The sequence below is a fragment of the Lissotriton vulgaris genome, unplaced genomic scaffold (assembly GCF_964263255.1).
Source record: "Lissotriton vulgaris unplaced genomic scaffold, aLisVul1.2 SCAFFOLD_753, whole genome shotgun sequence".
Classification (NCBI taxonomy): domain Eukaryota; kingdom Metazoa; phylum Chordata; class Amphibia; order Caudata; family Salamandridae; genus Lissotriton; species Lissotriton vulgaris.
Window position 1 is genome coordinate 1 of NW_028248913.1, and position 22,301 is coordinate 22,301.

Sequence of the window (22,301 nt, forward strand, 5' to 3'; positions counted from 1 at the left end):
AACATTCCAGCCCGAACTGCTAACATTGTTAGCAAGGTCCATAACATTGTTAGGCAAAGGATTATGTTGCTGAAGGTATGCGGCAATTGAACTGTGTAGACTGCTATGAGGTTTCATCTTTGGAAAAGATTGAAGAAACTAACACCATATACTTTGCAATGTTGAAGGGTTGGAAAGATGAAGGGCTGATTGAATGGAATGAGTATTCATTTCTTCTGAACCGCAACCCTAGGATAGCAGTGTTATACCTGCTACCTAAACTGCACAAAGATTCCAAACATCCTCCAGGGAGACCAATTGTTTCTTCAATTGGTTCCCTTTTGGAGAATACATCCAGGTATATCGACCATTTCCTACACCCCTTTGTGGGAGAAACCCCATCTTACCTCAAAGACAGTAGAGACTTTATCACCAAGCTAAAAGATTTTGTCTGGAATGAGAACTATCTGTTCATCACATTAGACGTGTGTAGTCTATACACGTCTATAAAACATAGCAATGGTGTTGAGGCCTGCCGTATGTTCCTTAAGAGAAGATCGATCTCTTATCTGGAACATACAAACATGATCATCACAATGATGGAGTTCTGTCTGGAACACAACTATTTTGTGTTCAATGACAAGTACTATCGTCAGTGCCAAGGGACGGCGATGGGAACTTGTTTTGCTCCCAGTTTCGCTAATCTTTTTATGGCGAGCTGGGAGCAGCAAGTTGCCAGGACCAACCATCTGTATCGCAGCCATGTGAAACTATGGCTGCGATACATAGATGACCTATTTATCATCTGGGAAGGTCCAAACAACATCGCCAAGTCATTTATTGAGGAACTCAACAGAAATGATCTCAATCTGACCTTGGAGGGCAATATCAGCAAATATGGGGCAGTCTTTTTAGATCTTAATGTGGAGGTTGCTGCAGGGAAACTTGCGATGAAACTATTCCGCAAAAAGACCGCAGGAAATACTCTACTCCACGCAGAAAGCAGCCACCCAAGGGCCCTGATTGAGAGCATACCATATGGAGAATTCCTCCGGGCTCGGAGGAATTGCAGCAGGGACTCTGACTTTGAAATAGAAGGAGAGTGTATGAAAAAACGATTCATGGAAAGAGGCTACAAACAAGACATCATAGAGTGTGCTTATGAGAAGGCCAAAAAAATCAGTCATTTATCCCTCTTGACACCAGAACAGGGTAGGGGGAATGGGGAAAATGAAACAATCACGTTCATTTCCACGTTTCACTCCAAGTCATGGAGGGTACAAAAAAGTTTGCAAAAACATTGGAAAGTCCTTAGGACTGAACCTACCCTCAATGATATCCTCAAAGAGAGACCCAGTAGCACCTACCGCAGAGCAGATACACTTAGAAGCAAGGTGAGCTGTAATGAGGGGAGTATGATGAAATCTAATACCTCCAAGATCCAGGGTTTCTATACTTGCATGAAATGCAAAGCCTGCAAGTATAGTACAAATGTGAAGAAAGTGTATTTCCCTGTAGAGGACAAAGAAAGAACGATTGAGAAACACCTAACTTGCATGTCAGAATACTGCGTCTATGTCCTCATGTGCCCCTGCCTGAAAAAGTATGTAGGCAGTACCATGTTTCCCGCAAAGACTCGGATCTTGCAACACATGAGGGCAATTCAAAACAAAGAACAGAATTCCCCGGTTGCTCGACACTTCGAGGAATTACATGGAGGGAATCGTAACCTTCTAAAATTCTTTGTGGTGGACAAATTACCACAAATGAAAAGAGGGGGGGACAAGATTTGCAAGCTACGACAGCTGGAGAACAGGTACATCATTGACCTAGATAGCCTGATTCCGGGGGGTCTGAATTCGGAGGAAGAGATGGTCTGGCATTTGGGAGAGTAATCAATTAGATTTATATTTATGTTGTGGTTTCCTCCTCGGGGTCCCCCAGGCCTTGGTTCTCAAGTTTCTTTTAGAAAGATTGTATAGTGTAAATAACGTTATAAATTTTCAATATGTGTCCCTAGAATCCTGCCAAACAACATTATTTTAACTGTTTATCACCTCGATATCACTACAGCACTAGTATTTTATAAGAAATTTTGAGCATAACCTGAACTTAATCATGCATAACCTGACATTTCGTATAAGCTGACAGGCTGTATATCTGTTCTTTTTCCCGCTATCATACAGGATCAAGAGGACTTGTCACCTGAACTGAATAGGTGTTGAATTTCCCACTGGGGATGAAGTGATGGGAACACTAAGATGAGTGTAGCAAGGTTCACTCTTACCCATCAGCAATTTTCTTTTCTTTTTCTTTTATTTGATTTACTTATGTGTGAATAGACCAGTTGAGGCATTATTTGGCCACTTGGCACTGTAACCGAACAGCCACTTTATTTCAACAACAATTTATTGTATGTAATTAATACATCAAAAAAAAAAAAGATCATTAATTTTCAGGTCCACTAGGATCACGTATTAAGCTTCAGCCTGTCGACAGTCTTTGCTTTTTACTTTGTAGTGACTGCATCTAGATGGGTATGCAGTAATCTTTTCAAGGGGATATGCTGGCGGTCCTTTTGTCGTCTTAAATCAGCCACTGGGCATATAATTGATTTTGTACACACCACGCATGAAGGTACTTATTTCTATTGTAACAATGCACTGTCAATTTGAGAAATACAACGTTCCGACTCGGAACATGTTTAGACATTGAGCATACTGTTTCCAGTACCATGTTAAGATGTCTGCCAAGTGACCGCTACCTGTGTCCATTGTTTATGTTCATTACCAAACCACTGACCACATGAGCACATTTTTTGTAAAACTTTAACTTTATTTAAATTGGTTGTTTTCCACAAACGAGTTACCCGTGAGCAAGGCGAGAGGTTTACTCGCCGAAACGCGTTGGGTTTTTGTTCCGTTATTGCCGTGATTACATGCTGGAACATTATGGATAAATAAATCGAATTGAAGCACACGCACTGTTTCTGTGGATTTCTAATAACGCTGGATGGGAGTGCATATACACAGCGGCCGCTGTGTTTTTGTGGCAAACTATATGTAAAAATATATATATATATATATGTGTGTGTGTGTTTTTTTAAACTTTCAAGGTTACAGGGACGTTATAGTTAGTAAATAGAATTCGAAAGAACGTTAGAAATTCACTGAAAAAAATCAAAGGTTACAGAGACGTTATAGTTAGGCTCAAGTTTCACTTGTACAAAACCAGAGAAATTTAGCAGTTATAACTAACTATAACTCACGCCCCCACAATGCACTGCTTATAACCTCACATATTACATCATCATGAATTCACTGATGACATCTCAAATGACATCATTGATGACATCATCCAGTGATTTTGAGTGTTTTAAAAAAGTTTAGGAGTGTAAAATATATATACCAAGGTTTATTGGTGAACAAGTGGTTGTATGAGTGCCTGTATGTATGATTCGGTGGGTGCATGACTGACTTTATTGGTGAGTGATTATGTGTCTCTGTGAAATTATTGGTGAGTGACTGGTTGTGTGACTGTTTGTATCAGACTGGTAGTTGATGTCAAACTGGCTGTGAGTGGGTATATGAGTGGCTGTATGGGTGACAGATTGGTTATTTGAGTAACTGTATGGCTATCTGACTGTCTATATGGGTGCGTGATTGGGTGTGTAACTGCCTGCATGGATGAGTGAGTGGGTGAGTAAGCGGCTGTAGTGGTTAGTGAGTATATGTGTGAGGGTCTCTATGGGTGACTGAGTGTGTGTATGGCTATGTCAGTGAGTGAATGGATGTGTTAGTGGTATTTGTGCGAGTAACTGCATATGCAAAAGGCAGTATATGTGTGTGTTGGGAGTATACAAGTGACTGTATGTGCGACTGAGTGATTGTGAGAGTGGTATATGGATGAGTTTTTGCTTGTGTCAATGACTGTATAGGTGAGTGAGTATGTGTTAACATCTGGATGAATAAGTGAGTGGCTGGGTGTATAACTGTATAGATGAGTAATGTCAAGTCAAGTCAGAGAATTTATATAGCGCACTACATACCCAGAGGGTCTCAAGGCGCTAAGGAAGGGGAGGAGGATTACTTGTCAAATATCCACGTTTTAAGTTGCTTTCTGAATGCTAGGTGGTTCTGGGTAAGGCGAAGGTAAGTGGGGAGTGAGTTCCATGTTTTAGCAGCCAGGTATGAGAAGGATCTGCCTCCCATGGTGGTCTTGTTGATGCGAGGTACAGTGGCGAGGGCTTGGCTGGAAGAACGTAGTTGGCGGGAGGGGGTGTAGAAGGACAGTCGTGAGTTGAGGCATTCTGGTCCGATGTCGTAGAGTGATTTGTGTGCGTGGGTTAGCAGTCGGAAAGTGATTCTCTTGTTGACGGGTAGCCAGTGGAGGTCTTTCAGGTGACCAGAGATGTGTTCGTTGCGTGGGATGTCTAATATGATTCTGGCTGAGGCGTTTTGGATTCGTTGGAGTTTCTTCTGGAGTTTAGCGGTAGTACCTGCGTAGAGGGTGTTTCCGTAGTCCAGTCGGCTCGTGACCAGAGCATGGGTGACTGTTTTCCTGGTTTCGGTGGGGATCCAGCGAAATGTTTTTTTGAGCATGCGAAGAATGTTGAAGCAGGATGAGGATACGGCGCTGACTTGTCTGTTCATTGAAAGTGAAGAATCCAGGATAACGCCTAGGTTCCGTGCGTGGTCTGTCGGGATGGGTGCTTTTCCAAGGGCTTCCGGCCACCAGGAGTCGTCCCATGCAGAGGGGGATGTACCTAGGATGAGGACTTCTGTTTTATCTGAGTTCAGTTTCAGACGGCTGTGTTTCATCCATTCAGCAACTTCTTTCATTCCTTCGTGTAGGTTAGTTTTGGCGGTGCTGGGGTCCTTGGTGAGAGAAAGGATTAGTTGAGTGTCATCCGCGTAAGAGATGATGTTGAGGTTGTGTTGGCGGGCGATGGCTGCGAGGGGGCTCATGTATACGTTGAAAAGGGTGGGGCTGAGTGAGGATCCTTGTGGTACGCCACAGATGACTTCGGTGGCCTCGGACTTGAATGGTGGAAGGCGGACTCTCTGGGTTCTTCCGGTGAGGAACGAGGTGATCCATTCAAGTGCTTTTCCTTGTATTCCGATGTTGCTGAGGCGTTGTAAAAGGGTGCTGTGGCAGACTGTGTCGAATGCTGCAGAGAGGTCGAGGAGGATGAGGGCGACTGTGTCTCCATTGTCCAGTAGAGTTCGAATGTCGTCTGTTGCTGCGATGAGGGCGGTCTCAGTGCTGTGTTTTGCTCGGAAGCCAGATTGTGAGGAGTCGAGGGATTTGTTGGCTTCGAGGAAAGCGGCGAGCTGGTTGTTGACAGCTTTCTCGATTACTTTGGCCGGGAATGGAAGGAGCGAAATGGGGCGGTAATTTTTGAGTTCGGTGGGGTCCGCTGTGGGTTTTTTCAGAAGGGCGGTGAGTTCAGCGTGTTTCCAGCTTTCCGGGAAGGTGGAGGAGTTGAAGGAGCAGTTGATGACGTCTCGGAGGTGCGGTGCTATGACGGAGTCTGCTTTGTTGAAGATGTGGTGAGGGCATGGGTCTGTGGGGGATCCTGAGTGGATGGAGTTCATCAGGCGGATGGTGTCCACAGTGGAGATTGGGTTCCAGTCGTTAAGGGTGTTCAAGGGGGGAGAGTGTTCAGCATGTGGTTGGGTGGGTTGGACTCCGGGTTGGTTGTCGAAGCTGTTGTGGATGTCTGCAATCTTGTTGTGGAAGAATGAGGCTAGGGAGTCGCAGAGGGCTTGAGAGGGGGTGATGTCGTTGGAGTTGGCCGAGGGATTGGAAAACTCCTTGACGATGTTGAAAAGTTCCTTGCTGTTGTGGGCGTTGTTGTCAAGTCGATCCTTGAATGCTGTTTTCTTGGCTTTTCGGATTAGTTGGTGGTGAGTGCGGGTGGCGTTTTTGAAGGCGTCCTTGGTGCTGGTGGTTGGATCTTTTTTCCAAGCTTTTTCAAGGGTGCGGCAGAGTTTCTTGGACTTCTTAAGATCATCGTTGAACCATGAGGCCTTCTTGTTGCCAGGTTTGCTTTGACGTTTTTTCAGTGGTGCTAAGGTGTCGGCGGTGTCGGATAACCATATGGTGAAGTTGGCGGCGGCTAGGTTTGGGTCCGAGGAGTGGGCTGGGGTGTTTAGAAGGAGCGATGAGGAGATCTGGTCGGTGGTGATTTTGTTGAGGTGGTTATAAGTAGCTCTATAGGTATGTTGTTATGTTTCATATAGTTACCCCTATACAGGTTCAGGTAGCTACCTAACTTCTCACCCATATTACCCCTGCTATTACACTATATAATGATTCTTGGGGCTACATTTTTACGTAGTTGCGGTACTGCTTACAGAACATGGGGTTTTCCCGGAAAACTAGCCACGTTCATTATGCATGAGGATTCTTGGAAACTCAGCAGGACTACCATCTCCTGCAGACTTGGGAGCAGGTCTTACCTGCTTCTGTGTAGCCGGTCTGGTAGGGGATTGTGACGTCAGCAGGCCTTGCGGCATGTTGATGTCATAGATTGGTGGGAGAAGTTGCCGGAAGAGACACAAAAGCAATTCTGAATCTCCCCCAGGGATTTAAAAAAAACTTTTCCTCCAGTGCTTTGCACTGGAGGATTCTTCAAAACCCTCGCTGGTAATGGCATATGGCCATTCCATGCAGCAGAGAGGATGTACTCTTGTTGGTCATTGGCTGATGGGTGCACCGATTGAGGGTAGGTAGCTGTGAGTCCTGCCATGCCTTGGAATAGTCTGTTAGGCGAAGACCTAGAGCAAGACACGGCCCAAGATACTAATTGTGGCGCGCGACTCAAAGTCCATTTTAATATACCAGGTGATGTCCCAAAATAAAATGCCTCATGGCACACCTTCTTGCCAATCTGGCATCAAATAATCAATAACACTCTTCAAACAATCAATCCCTCCAATCACTTCTCTAACACTGTGCCTCCTGCCCTATTCAAAATGTTAAAAACAACTATCCTACCTCTAGGGCTGAAATTGTAAACGCCTCTCTGAGACAAGGTGCCATTCCGGACTGTCTTAAAATAGGGCAGGTCACACCAATACAAAAGAAAGCTGACGTCACCCCATCTGATCTCAATAGCTACCACCCTATATCCAACATCCCCACTTTGGCGATACTGTTGAAGAAATATGTACAAATTCAATTATGCAACCATATTGATAATTACAACCTTTTAGATAGTCACCAATCTGGCTTCCGTCAAGGTCATGGCACTGAATCTGCACTCACTCACATTATGGATGACAAACTAAAAGTGCTTGACTGTAACAAGTCATGCCTAATGATACTTCTTGACTTATCCTCCGCCTTTGATACAGTCAAGCTTGACAACCTTTTGTCCCTACTAGAACGAAGGATGGGATTCTCGGGCACAGTGTTGCAATGGTTCTCCCCCTTCCTAAATAACAGAACACAAAGAATCAAGATGAAGAACTCACTCTCACAACCCTCTGTGGTCACCCTTGGTGTCCATCTGGGATCAGCCTTATCACCCATTATTTTCAACCTACTAATGGAACCTTTGGCGAATGCACTGAAATCAGTGAACATTCTATATTACCTGTATGCGGACGACACCCAACTGTATTTGAAAATCTCCACTCCAGAAAATGTAATTTCCCTCAATGCTATTCTATGGAACATGCAAAGTTGGCTCACTAACAACCACCTCATACTGAATACCAAACAAATCTCATCTCTCCACTGAACCACATACCTAAGATAGACCTCTGGTAAAAAAAAACTAACCTCCTTTGACTGTGCTCCCCTCATCATTGACTGAGCAAAATCTCTAGGAATCACCCTAGACAAACACCTGAATATGCAGTTGCACATCTCTAATGCCACCAAGGAAGCCATTCACAAGTTGAGTATCCTAAGGAAACTCAAACCCTTCCTCCTTCAGGCCAGACTAAAATTGGCAGTGCAAGACCTAGTGCTGCCAAGACTAGACTATGGAAGTACCACTCTTTGCGGTCTCCCCAAATACAAGCTGGCTCCGCTGAAGGCATCACTTAATGCTGAGGCTAGACTAGTATCAGGAATTCAAAAGAAACAGCCACATCTCTCCGACCATTAAAGCCCTGAACTGGCTGCCTTACGAGGCTAGAATACACCTAAAGCTCTACATAACAATACACCCAGTTACTTAACTCTAAAGCTAGAAAGGTCGGGAGGTGGAGACAACTTCGTAGTGTGAGTACTTTACTTCTGAAACCATAACCCTTCCATAAGAAGGGAACTGGTTGCAGAGTTTTCTCAGGGTTTGCATGAAAGATTTGGAAATCCTTACCTCCTGCGGTGCGTGGACTCTTACTACATTCAAAAAGAAGTAAAAATACTACTAATGAACTAACTTCACTTCCTAAGTCTTAATTCTAGGCTGATACCGAGTCACCTATAAGAGCCGCATATCATTGACTACCTCCGGTGGAATGAATGAGATTATTATATGTATGAATATTACCACAGCCACTATGTGCTCAATAACTGTATTTAGCGTAAAGCTTAGTTGGCCTCGGATCTACTACATTATCCATATACTTCATACCCATGGTGAATCGAAGGAGTATTATGTATGAATGTTTATTAGCACAACCACCTAATGCTCAATAACTGTATATTGCCCACTGTACTGCTGATTCCGGGTAACCTATGTTTGTTCTCTATATATTATATATCTCTTTTGCACGTAATGACCCATTTCAAATGCTTGGATACTATACCATCCACTTATGTTTTATACTGTAAAGCACTTTGATACCCTCGTGGGTCACGTTCGCGCTATATAAAACTTTATAAATAAATAATCACTGCCTGGAAGTAAATAGAGCTCTGGTTACGTCTGGATTTTTTTTTGAGTCAGCGGAATGCATGACCACACCGGTCCATGGCTGCCCAGGATAGGAGTCAAAGTAGCCTGGAGCCTGGAAAAATGCAGCTCTCCCCAGAAACAACTGAGGAGGACAATGCTGCCCTGGGAGTCCTGCCTGCATTTGTTGGATGGCAAGTTGAGGGTTGGTCCACAAGACAGGAGTTCTCGTAGGCAAATATAGTGCCCAACCCTAGAGTGCATGAGGTGGCAAGCCAAAGACCAAGCAGCTGGTGACACCTATGGAAATAACATCATCTATTGGGAGAATGACCTTCTGCTTAGTGAGCCTAAAGCACTTGTGCATGGGTCAACATGTGTGATGGTGGTCCCCCAATGCCACAGGGGCTGTGTCTTTCTATTAACCATGCAGGCCATCTGAGTCAAGACAATATCTTTTGACAGGTTGTTTCCTACTTCTATTGGCCCCGAATGAAGACATCCTCAGATATATTCCACAGGACATGTCCCACCTGCCAGTGGAAAGCCGGGAAACAGCTTAAGGCTTCCTATGTCTCATTCCCTGAAGTAAATTCCATAATTCCCTTCCTCCCATCTGGTCATTCCAATACTCTGTGGATTTTTCCAAACAGAGTCAGGGCTGCCGGAAGGAGGTCTTCTGGGAGGCAGTATTCCTGAGGATCCAAAGCCAGTCCTGGCAGAATAACAGGCTCAAGAATTATACTGTCCTCCAAAACAGTTATGAATAGAATGGCCTCCGTGGAAGATCTCTGTGCCATGCTAGCCAATCTAAAAGGGAGATTACTGCCTCAATTTTAAAATAGCCACAATCGTTTTTAATCTGCACTTGCACTTTGAAATATTTTATTGAAACCTCGCTCACCCGATTTCTTTCTTGTCCGAGACTGCCTAAATACCGCTGTGCTGTAGCGGGGTACTCTCCCTTTCCAAGGCCCCATTTCTGCCCGGATCCCATTTCCAGATCACCCCACCGCAGCCGAGTAGGTGCTGCTTGGGGTCCTGCCATTTTGGGTGAGGAGCAGGAGCAGGGCGAGCAGTCTAGTGCTTGGCCCCTCCCTCCCTCACGCCCTCGCCAGCATAAAAGCCCATAGAACCATACCCCCACTGACTACTAGTGTGTGTGGTGTGTGACTGAAAGTCCAGAGGCGGAAGCCGGGACTCAGAGTATCAAAATGCTGATTGATTTTTAAAATAGCCACAATCGTTTTTAATCTGCACTTGCACTTTGAAATATTTTATTGAAACCTCGCTCACCCGATTTCTTTCTTGTTGGAGACTGCCTAAATACCGCTGTGCTGTAGCGGGGTACTCTCCCTTTCCAAGGCCCCATTTCTGCCCGGATCCCATTTCCAGATCGCCCCACAGCAGCCGAGTAGGTGCTGCTTGGGGTCTCGCCATTTTGGGTGAGGAGCAGGAGCGGGGCGAGCAGTCTAGTGCTTGGCCCCTCCCTCCCTCACGCCCTCGCCAGCATAAAAGCCCATAGAACCATACCCCCACTGACTACTAGTGTGTGTGGTGTGTGACTGAAAGTCCAGAGGCGGAAGCCGGGACTCAGAGTATCAAAATGCTGATTGATTTTTAAAATAGCCACAATCATTTCTAATCTGCACTTGCACTTTGAAATATTTTATTGAAACCTCGCTCATCCGATTTCTTTCTTGTCGGAGACTGCCTAAATAACGCTGTGCTTAGCGGGGTACTCTCCCTTTCCAAGGACCCATTTCTGCTCGGATCCCATTTCCAGATCACCCCACCGCAGCCGAGTAGGTGCTGCTTGGGGTCCTGCCATTTTGGGTGAGGAGCAGGAGCAGGGCGAGCAGTCTAGTGCTTGGCCCCTCCCTCCCTCACGCCCTCGCCAGCATAAAAGCCCATAGAACCATACCCCCACTGACTACTAGTGTGTATGGTGTGTGACTGAAAGTCCTGAGGTGGAAGCCGGGACTCGGAGTATCAAACTGCTGATTGATTTTTAAAATAGCCACAATCGTTTTTAATCTGCACTTGCACTTTGAAATATTTTATTGAAACTTCGCTCACCCGATTTCTTTCTTGTCGGAGACTGCCTAAATACCGCTGTGCTGTAGCGGGGTACTCTCCCTTTCCAAGGACCCATTTCTGCCCGGATCCCATTTCCAGATCGCCCCACCACAGCCGAGTATGTGCTGCTTGGGGTCCCGCCATTTTGGGTGAGGAGCAGGATCAGGGCGAGCAGTCTAGTGCTTGGCCCCTCCCGCCCTCACGCCCTCGCCAGCATAAAATGGCACACTTACCCAGGAGGCGCAGCGGACGGGCGCAGAGGGGTCGCCGGCGGGGCACCGAAGGCAAGCCTGTCTGCGCCCGTCGGCGACGGGCCGGGACCAGGGGCCACAACCCCTGGCCAGAATCTAACCCTTACTTATAGCTCTACGTCCCTACTACAGCTGCGAGGCCTCGCCCCCACTCCCTGTCTTGCCTCATGGAACCCCACCACAAAACATTTTGCTTGCCAATTCTGTGCATACCGGTCCTTTCCTCAGACCCCAGTACCGACTTACCATATGCTCCTTGTAAATTGCAGATCCCTCCCTAAGCGTTCCCTAGAGATCTCCCCACTCCTATCCGATAAGGAACCAGATGCGTTGTTCCTCACGGAAACATGGCTTCATACAGACTCGGATCCCGACATTATCCAAGCGCTCCCCACAGGATACCAGATACTTCGAGCAGACCGCCCAATTGGAAAAGGTGGCGGCATAGCCATTATATATAAAAATTGCTACAACTGTTGTAGCTCTCCTAATCATCTGTCTAGTTGCGAAAACCTCTCCTTCTCACTAGACCTCTCCCCCACATGCACCTTTTCAGGAACTCTCATTTACTGACATCCCGGCACTCCAGGTAACTTCATCAATAATCTGCCATCCTCCATAGCCAGCGGAGTCTGCAGTCTACCCAATTACACCTTGCTGGGTGATCTGAACTTCCATCTGGACGACTCCTCGGACCCTGCAGCCACTGAACTATTAAATAGTCTCGAGGCACTAGAGCTCTCCCAGCGAGTTCTGGAACCTACCCATTCCAAGGGACACCTCCTAGATCCCATTTTTAGCAACTGCACCCATTTTACAGCCGAATCTCCCATTCCTCTTCCCTGGTCCGATCACTTATTTATCCGATTTACCTGGTCACCGTTAATCTCACACCCTGCTCCACCGCCGGTAACCCACATGGACCGCAAGTGGTCAAAACTTAACCACACACAGTGGACAACCGCTCTAGAAGCCTCCACTCCAGCATGTAATCTTGATCCCATAGTTAATAATGACAATTTTAATAAGTGGATGACCCAATCGTTGGATAGCATCCTTCCAATTATAGATCTTGAACCTAAACATAGCCCAAGAAATGCACCCTGGTACTTCCAAGATCTACGTAACATGAAGAAAGAATGTAAAAAACTTGAAAGGAAATGGCGCATCGATTACTCACAAATAAATAAAAATGCATATCGATCTATAAAACTTTAAAAAAATAACATAAAGATCGCTCAATCCACCTTTTATGAAAACAAAATAAACGCAGCGGCGTCAAAACCCAAAGAGATTTACCAAATTGCGAAAACCCTCCTGAAAATACCGGATAAATCGCCAGGTCCTCACAGTGCTCAGACCCGCTGCAATGAGCAAGCAGAATATTTCCATAGAAAAATAGCCACAATCTACTCATCTTTCTTACATGTCCCCACCACCCAAGCATGCCCAACGGAGACAGATTCACTTCCTCGGTCTAGACTTTTCCAATATTAGAACCTACCACCCTTGAAACCATCATGCTCCAGGTGAAGTCGGGATCTCCCAGCGACCCAGCCCCAGCTCAGTCCCTGAGGACAGTCATTCCCTCCATCCTGCCTACCATCTCGAACCTGATTAACACCTCTTTATCTTCAGGTACTGTACCACCAAGCTGGAAACAGGCAACGGTGAGAGCCCTCCTAAAAAAAGCCAATCTAGACCAGAAGAATCCAGGAAACTATCGTCCGATCTCTTTATTGCCCTGGATAAGTAAAATCGAGGAGAAACATGTAAATAACACCCTTACAGCATTCCTAGAAATCAACAACTTACTGGACATGTCACAGACTGGGTTTCGTCCCATGCATGGGACAGAAACCGTGCTCTTGGCTGTGACAGAAAGAGCTAGAATGATTGATGTCCAGGGCGGCATTGCGGCCATTATTTTATTGGACCTCAGTGCCGCCTTCGACACAGTGAATCACGACATCCTTTTACAGAGGATCTCTGGTCTAGGAATTAGTTCCAGGGCAAAGGCATGGATTCAATCCTTTCTGTCAGACCGCTCTTTCCGAGTCTGCGAGGTTAATGCTACATCGCCCAGTAAATCTCTCAGTTGTGGGGTTCCTCAGGGCTCCTCCCTGAGCCCCACACTGTTTAATATATACATGCGCCCTCTTGCTGAGATCATCCGCCCTTTTGGTGTTCAAACTATATCATATGCTGTTGACACCCAGCTGGTGGTAACACTGAATCACCCTTCAACCCAGCCAAGTGATCTAAAGGGCTGCATGGAAGCCGTCTGTGCCTGGATGACCCAGTCATATTTAAAGTTAAATGGAGACAAGACGGAGCTAATGATACTAGGTAATTTCCCGTTAAAATCCATCGACTCCATTGGGCCACCCTCATAGGGCTCTGCCCCCGAACCTAAAGACACCATTAAAAGCCTGGGAATTTGGATGGATAAAACACTTACATTCAACTACCAGGCAGTAAAACTGTCTGCTACCTGCCTAGGTATCCCTAGGCTTATCCGTAAAATCCTTCCGCTCCTCCCTCTAAAGGCAAAACAGATTATGATCCAGGGCCTTATTATCTCTTGGCTGGATTTTGGGAACGCCCTCTACCTTGGAGCACCTCAAACAACCCTCATAAAACTCCAGGTAATTCAAAACTGCGCCGCCCATACTCTCCTGGGCAAACCTTGTTGCCAATCCGTAAAAACTGAACTAAAAGATCTCCACTGGCTACCCATTAGGGAAAGAATCGAGTTTAAAAGCCTGTGTATTTCCCACCGTGCTTTTTGGAGGAAAGGAGCAGCTGTAAATCACACCCTCGTCAATCCATACAATCCCACCTGACAGCTTAGGTCGGCACATGCCTTCCGAGTGAGCAACCCCAGGATTCAAAGAGCGAGATGCGGAGGCCGAACCTTCTCTGTGGATTCAGCCAGACTTTTGAACTCCCTTTCCCTCTCTCTCCGCTCATAGCCCAGTCTTCTTCCTTTTCGGAAAAAACTGAAAACTCTCTTGTTCAGTAGATAAACACAGTTTCTTCCTCATACACACTTGTTAATCATTAGCGCTAGGACGCCTGCGGGTAGCTATAGCGCTTTATAAAAACTTACTTCAATTCAATTCAATTCAATTCAAAGACAGAAACTGCTGACCTGACTAGTATGGTCAATCAAATGTAAACAGGATTTGAAACCCTGCACTTTTCTACAGCACTGTTTGATAGGCCCAACACGACTCGTCAATCCATTTCAGTACCAGCAGCTGTCCTGTTCGACACACTGGAGCAAATTTAGACCCAGCCAAGGTCAGAATATTTTTACAACAAATACAATTACATTTCATAGTACATCCCCATGCCTCTCCTGAAACTTAATCAGCAATTACATTTTGATCTCATACTTATCGGTGATGCAGCTGTTTGGGCCATCCCATTAGTGAATGAGGATAAACCTCTATTATACGATTAGTCATTCTTTAAGACCATATTTCCAAAAACTCTTTGACAGAGGGACCATAACCATTTCTACGCCTCTTCCTTGGACACTGCCAGATTTCTGGCCAGGTTGAACTTTACCTTCTCATACATTTTCTACAACATTTCTTCTAAGTTTTAATGTAAGCAGAGACCAGGCTCAACCCACTCTTTGTATACAACTATGATCCATCATGGTTGGCCATAATTTTCAACTTTTCCCCGGTCATGAGCAACAAGATGTCAACGGTTGGTTCTTTGACCTTCTAGGTAATAGATCTCACTTTATTGCTGTTTGTATGTTGCATAAATGCTTTGCTCATTGCCTCTAAGCTAAGCCTGACTGCTTTTATGCCAAGCTACCGGAGGGGTAAGCGTAGGCTAATTTAGTGACTTTAGCAGTTCACCCTGAGAGAGATTTGTGGCTGTTGCTTGGGAAAGGCTCACACCCCTCTCAGGCAATAACCCAACTTATCACAGCAAGTAATGTAGAGAAAGCTGTTGGGGCACTGCGTTCTGAGCAGTGGTAGACTATTAAAAGAATCACAGACAAAAAATAATTGCTGTTCAGGGCAAGATGCTTGGCTACAGGGGTGGTTAAGGAAAGAGTGAACACAGTGGGAATAACAGTAGGTGAAAGAGTCTTAACATGAAATAAAGTAAAAATATTACCTTATATGGGCATAAGGAAACTGCAGAGGGTGCATGTACTAAACAGTAGAAGGGGAAAGAATTATGAATGTTTCTAAGATTCTTAACAGTCAGACAGATGGCATAAAATGGTTCAAAGAAGAAGAATGTGCATTGTCTAGGCAGCAATGGACTCCCAAATTGCCTAGAAAGTTAGACTTTAGCATTCCTTATTTAAACCAGTGTTTACTGTGAAAAGTTATTTGAGTGGAGTAATCACAATTTAAATCTATGGACTGGCTTTGGAGGGGTGGCATGAGGTTCGCCCAGCCTATTATTCAGCCCCATAGGAGACTAAGGGAAATTGGAGTTGTACTGTGTGTGACCCAGGATACCTTAATCAAAGAAATGGAATGGGTGGGAGGTAAGGGAGCAGGTGGGAACTATGGAGGGGGCAGTAATGGTGGTAAGTACTGTGAAATTAACCTCGTGGCTTCAGTTGGTACCTCTGTAGATGATGGGGGTCATGTTCTGCAGGGCTCAGTGGTTTTGTGACAGCAGTGAGGTTCACGAGACATTTGTCATGCTTTGTGACAAAGGAATTATACATTAAAGTGGGGTCATATCTTGTGCTGTACTGTCTCCCTGACTTTAAATGGTAAGCAGGGCTCTTTGGATGGACTAAGGTGTGAAGTTGGTGTAATGATTTAGAAAACAGATGAGACTTCTGCCCAGCTTCAGTCCCCAAGGAGGCCTAAAGGGCAAGGGTGCCAGAAAGAACACCATTTGTTGAGGTTTTTTTTTGTCACTTTCTAAAGCTGGGGGTAATTTAATGAAAAAATAGACGTATTAGAGGATATTGGTAATTAGGCAACACTTGACTCGATGCTGGGACCGGTAGGTCTGGGCATGGAAGACCAGTAGGTTACAAATATGGGGCCAGCAGGCTCAGTGCAGGACTAGTAGGACCAGGAAAGATAAAAGTCCCGAATAAGAAATTTGGAAATTAGGCGAGGGAAAGTCATTAGAACCAAAGAGGAGCGTCGGTTGATTTATTTAAATGGTCAGTGGAGTTATAGTTGCATCATGTATGTGGTGAAGGTGGCCAATGGCATACAAGGTGTGCTATTGGCCATCTTGTGTGCAAGAATAGAAGAACCTCAATACAGCGTTAAGAGCATGGTTGATTGGGAGGCCAGCAGGGTACCTCCAAGCAGGCACACATCTACAGAATACACTCAAGAATCCTCCCTGGGCCCTCCCTCAGGTCTCCATCACCGATCTGGGTGTGCGAGAATGGCGTTGCAGTTCTCCTTTGCTCCTACAGTTTCAGAACTTGGTGAGGGCAACCCTGCGGCCACCTGTCTCAGAAGCATCTAAATGTTCACCTGAATGCCATGGCTAGCAGAAGTGACATCATGCGCCTTTCACCCTGAATGTCAACACATGAAGTGACAGCATATGACATTTAATCTGATGACATGGCAGCCTCTGAGTGTTTGCCATGATAAATTCACAGTAAGTGACATCAAAGTAGATGGAAAATGCTAACAAGAAAGCATTAGATATTTCAATAAAAATAGTCCAAGTCCTGTTGAAAGTGCTCCATGTTTATTGCCAGACTCAAACAGGGTCCTCAGCTATAGGGCAGTACGGAAATTAAATGATATAAAGACTTTGTCCAAACGTCTTATAATAGGGCGCGTACCCCTTCAATAATTTGTGCAACCGATCATTATATGAAAATGCATATAATTGTTGGCAGCTCATTATGTGACAAAAGGGTCCCTTAAAGAACCAGTTAAATATTTTGAAGTTGGCTGGCTTTCACTCCTCGAAGAACAGTATTGAGAGGGTGAGCTCCTAGTGGCCGCAGCGACTCGTGACTGAATATCATTGCTGATGGGAACTGTCAAAGGGACAATAAAAGGCGGGAGTATCGAGGGGACAGCAGCATATTTCTTCCTGATCTCTCATGAACATTTGGCTTCCTTACTGGTTCACTAAGGGTTTCAGTGGGGCACTAAATGTCCATTGACATGACAAAAATGGAAGGGGGAAAACCCTGAACCAGAGACCCACTATAGTGATGTCTATCACTAAGGTAAGCCTGTCTGCGCCCGTCTGCGACCGGCCGGGGCCAGGGGCCACAACCCCTTATCCTCCTACAGTCTTGGGGAAGCATTACAGCTCAGGCTCCCTTCATAATCTAAGACCCCCCGCGAAAGCAAGCTGTTGTCACCTTTATTATCCCCTGGATTTACCTATTGGCTGCCTACACTGTAATGCGAGGCTCATCACTGCTCAGCAGAAAATTGACCTACAGAATGTTACAATGTTTCTTTTAAAATGCAGGTCTCTGCCAAAGCATAGTATGGAAATCTCATTATTGTTAGATGAACTCATGCCTGATGCAGTCTTTTTAACCGAAACCTGGGTAACCTCTGACTCCGAACCCGATCTGGTGCAAGCGTTCCCCCCCTGGTTACCAAATTGCACGCAGGGACCCTGCTCATGGGAAAGGCGGGGGACTTGCAATTATTTACAAAGATCAATACTCGTGTCACTGCATCTTGGATACCATTCCTGACTGTGAAAGTCTGTCTTTTTCCATTAAATTCTCTTCCAACGACTGCTTCTCAGGGATCCTCATTTATCGCCCTCCAGGTCCATTGAACCAATTCCACACTGCGCTACCCTCCCTTGTAGCAGAATCAGTTATGTCTCCCTCTAATTTTACGTTGCTGGGGGACCTTAACATTCACTTTGACAATAGTTCAGATAACATGGTCAAAGAGTTGATAGCGAGTTTGGATGCAGTTCAGCTGGAGCAATTAGTTCTAGCCCCTACGCACATTAAAGGGCACTTGCTGGACCCTGTATTTAGTAACTGTGTAGACATCAAGGCAGGCTCCATCACTCATCTTCCATGGACCAACCACTTCTTAATTCCTCCTATCTGGTCGATACACAGACCCGCTTTTTGCACCCCCATTCTGCGAAAAATGAGAAACTGGTCCAGGATCTCACTAGAACAGTGGACTAGTTCCTTGGCAGCCTCCAGACCCTCATTTTCCCAGAATCCCTCATCAGATAATAGGGAATTCGATAATTGGATTCGGAAGTCGCTTGACTCTATACTCCCCTCTAGAAAAATCAGCCTAAAGAGGCCACGAGAAACAGCTCCATGGTACTCGGTGGAGCTTAGAGCAAAAAAGCGACATTGTAAGAAGCTTGAAAGGAAGTGGCGCCTGGGATATGCCACCGTAGACAAAGCCATGTACAGGGAGGCTATTAGAGCCTACAAGTTAGAAATGAAAATGACACAATCTACCTACTACAGTGGTAAAATTATGAAGGCCAGATCAAAACCGAGAGAGATCTACCAAATAGTCAAAAGTCTTACCAAGCTTCCCCCACCTATCATTCCTAATGACAATCCACTCTCCCGCTGCAATGATCTAGCGGAATTTTTCTGTCAGAAAGTAAATAACATTTATTTTCATTTGCAGCCACAGTTTTGGAGCCCCCTACTAATGGATTCCATCTCTCCACGGAAGCTGACCACTCCTCCCAAATAACCTTAGATCATTTTCCCCTGCTAGACCTAGAAACACTGGAACCCTTGATACAACAAGTAAACTCAGGTTCCCCATGTGACCCTGCCCCTCCATGCACTATGGTTGCAGCCAGCCAAGTCATTCTTCCCACTCTTTTGGAGCTTCCTAACATCTCTCTAATAACAGGCAGTGTTCCACCTACTTGGAAACAAGATATGGTGAGAGCACTTCTGAAAAAGTCTAACCTTGACCCCAGTAAGTTTAACAACTACCGTCCCATTTGCCTGTTACCCTGGTTGAGCAAAACCCTGGAGAAACACATTAATTTTCATCTAACAATGTTTCTCGAGAGTAACCACCTACTTGATGCTACACAGACGGGATTTAGTCCCAAACATGGGACGGAAACGGCCTTGCTGGCCGTGACAGAGGAAACCAGGCGGATCTTGGATTGAGGGGGATCAGTGGCAGTCATCCTCCTTGATCTGAGTGCTACTTTTGACACGGTAAGCCATAAAACTCTGCTGTGTCGACTCTTTAATCTTGGAGTATCAAGGGACGCTTTGGCTTGGCTTAAATCCTTTTTGAGCGAAAGGACATTCCAAGTCTTTGACGGAGACTTTTTCTCCTCAAGTAAACCTCTGGACTGTGGGGTACCACAGGGCTGGTCACTGAGCCCTAGGCTATTCAATGTGTATATGAGACAGCTGGCTGAGATCGTTCGTCCATATGGTATTAAGATCATCACATATGCTAACGATACTCAGGTGGTGGTCTCCCTCGCACAAAAGAACTGTGAACTGGTGCAGATCAACCTGACGACTTGCATGGAAGAGGTCAAAAGCTGGATGACTGCGTAGTCTCTTAAGCTCAACGGTGAGAAAACCGAGCTCATGCTACTCGGCCCTCCAGTGCTGTCTACCATCGACCTCTTATGGCCCATCAGCTTGGGTACACCGCCCATTCCGAAACACAACATAAAAAGTCTTGGGGTCTGGCTGGATAAATCCTTGACCCTCAACACCCAAGCAACTAAGATATCTGCTACCTGCCTTGGAATCATCAGGATGCTGAAAAAAATCCTTCAGCTCCTACCTTTTGAAGCTAAGCAAATTGTGATACAAGGCCTAACGTTCTGCAAAAACTCCAGCGGATTCAGAATTGTGCCGCACGCACGCTGCTCCAGCTCCCACGTAGAGCGTCAGTTGAATCCGGGATGAGGACTTTGCACTGGCTCCCTTCTGGAAAACTGGCCCCAAGATTAACCACCCTTTGCTTTCCCCCTACCTCCTCAGCAAACAACTCCGCTCCACCCATGCATTCCTGGCCGTAGCTCTTCGGGTTAGGAGATCAAGAGCAGGAGGCAGGTCTTTTACTTTCAATGCCGCCAAGATGTGGAACTCACTCCCTCTACACTTAAGATCTAAACCTAATCTGTCATCCTTCCGCAAGCAGCTCAAAACCTTTCTTTTCATTCAACAAGACTAACTCTTAAGGTGTTGTATCATGAGGCACTATCCTTTCTTTTTCTCTCAGTGCTTGGACGCCCTAGGGCAGCAGTCACGCTTAATAAAACCCCTTTCATTTAATTTCATTCATTTAATTTCATTTCATTCTATTAAGATTTTATCTCCTTGGGGAGCAGAACCAGTTGACCACCCCAATAATGTCCCCAGGAGAGCTGAATTTCTATTTGAGTGTAGCCAGAAATAAGGGCAAAACCATCGCTGAGGTAGATTAGATAGTTAGTAGATGTAGATTTCAAATCCCCGGGGAGGCCGATGAGGTGTATCCACAATTTTCCTGGTCTCAAGGGATTTGAAGCCCTCTTGCATGAGGATAACAAGGAGGTTTGATGGAAGTGTACCAAGTCAAGTTTTGCCTTTTTTGTTCAGTGAATATTGATCTTAAATGTCACATTAATCAGTTCTTTTTTGACTGTGGTTCCTTATTTTGGGAGCATATTTCTTCTCAGACTCTTTCTCTGTACCCTCCTTTTGTATGATCTGTTTCTTAGCTGAGGAATGTGACACCACAGGCCATAAAACAATGTAGTAAGTGATGGCTTACTTTACATTCATGAGTAAAAATCCATTAGTTATTTCCTATCGGCGTTTGCCCAGTTTTTTGTTGATAAGAAAAGACACATTAAATTTCAATAGTGCTTTACATTTGGTATTAATGTTATAAGCAAACTCTGTTAAGACTAGGGGCATGACCATAGATAAGGATACTTTTTATATGTACAGCTTGAACTATTAAATTAAAGAAGGGCAGTGTGTCTGCCTTAGTTTCCCGATAGCTTTTTCCAAAGCACCTTTTGCATCCTTGTTTCTCAAACTGTAAAGAATTGGATTCAACATTGGAATGACAACTGTATACATTACAGCAAAGAGCTTCTCTTTGTCCAATGAGTGACCAGATGTTGGTTTCATGTAAACACCGAGCTCAGTTCCATAGAACAAAACAACTGCAGTCAGATGAGAGGAACATGTGGAGAACAACTTCTGTCTCCCTGTGTTGGATGGAATTTTCATGATACTTGAGATGATTAGCACATAGGAAGTTATTGTTAAGATGAAAGGACCAAATCCTGCTATAATACCTATTCCAAAAGTTGCCATATTTATGAAATATGTGTCTGTACAGGATAGTTTAAGAAGAGCATTAAAATCACAAAAGAAATGATTGATTTCATTAGAGGCACAGTAGGATAAATTTGATACCAAAACAACATGTGGTATAATGTCAAGAAAGCCTATTGTCCAGGATGTTACAGTCAATGAAATCATAGCTCTTGTATTCATGATAGATGCATAGCGCAGGGGGTTGCAAATTGCAAGGTACCTGTCATAGGCCATGACAGACAGCAAGTAGAACTCTGTGCTGATGAAGGCAACACAAAGATAGAATTGAATGATGCATGCAGAGAAATTGATGGACTTGTCAGATTTCTTCGCTTTCAGGCAGACCGCCAGCAGTTTTGGGATGGTGACCGTTGTGAAACCAATATCTAGGAAAGATAAGTTCATGAGAAAATAATACATGGGATTTTGAAGATTTTTGTCAATGCATATTAATGTAATAATGACAAGGTTTCCAAGAAGAGTGAATAAATACATGAGTAAGAACACAATGAAAATTGGAACTTGAAGCTGAGGATTTTGCGATAATCCCAAAATTAAAAATTCACTCAAGAGAGTCTGATTCGACTTTCCCATAATCTCAGTGCAGTGTGTTGTTTTTCAATGAAAAAAAAAAGATCTGGGGAAAAAAGAAAACACAATATTATGAACAGCAAAAGATATTGCAGCTGAATGAAAAAGCATGCATCTGGATAAATCTTTGCAATCTGTTTGCAGTGTATTAAGAAGGAGTTGCAATGCAATAGATCTCACATTACTGAAAGTTTGAGCTATTGGCGCTGCCAATAATAATGCAATGCCAATAGCTCAAACCTTCAGTCATTTGAGA

At 44.8% G+C, this 22,301-nt stretch overlaps 1 protein-coding gene across 1 annotated transcript; it reads right to left on the reverse strand.

Moving 5' to 3' along the window:
- Window positions 1-21,085: 21,085 nt before the first annotated feature.
- Window positions 21,086-22,048, reverse strand: LOC147663770 (olfactory receptor 5AR1-like). The gene has a single exon (XM_086950206.1). The coding sequence runs from the start codon at window positions 22,046-22,048 to the stop codon at window positions 21,086-21,088; it is 963 nt and encodes a 320-aa protein (XP_086806332.1).
- Between the last annotated feature and the right edge of the window lie 253 nt (window positions 22,049-22,301).

Bases quoted from the DNA above. Each gene is read 5' to 3' on its own strand.
- LOC147663770 (XM_086950206.1), bottom strand. From the start codon at position 22,048: ATGGGAAAGTCGAATCAGACTCTCTTGAGTGAATTTTTAATTTTGGGA.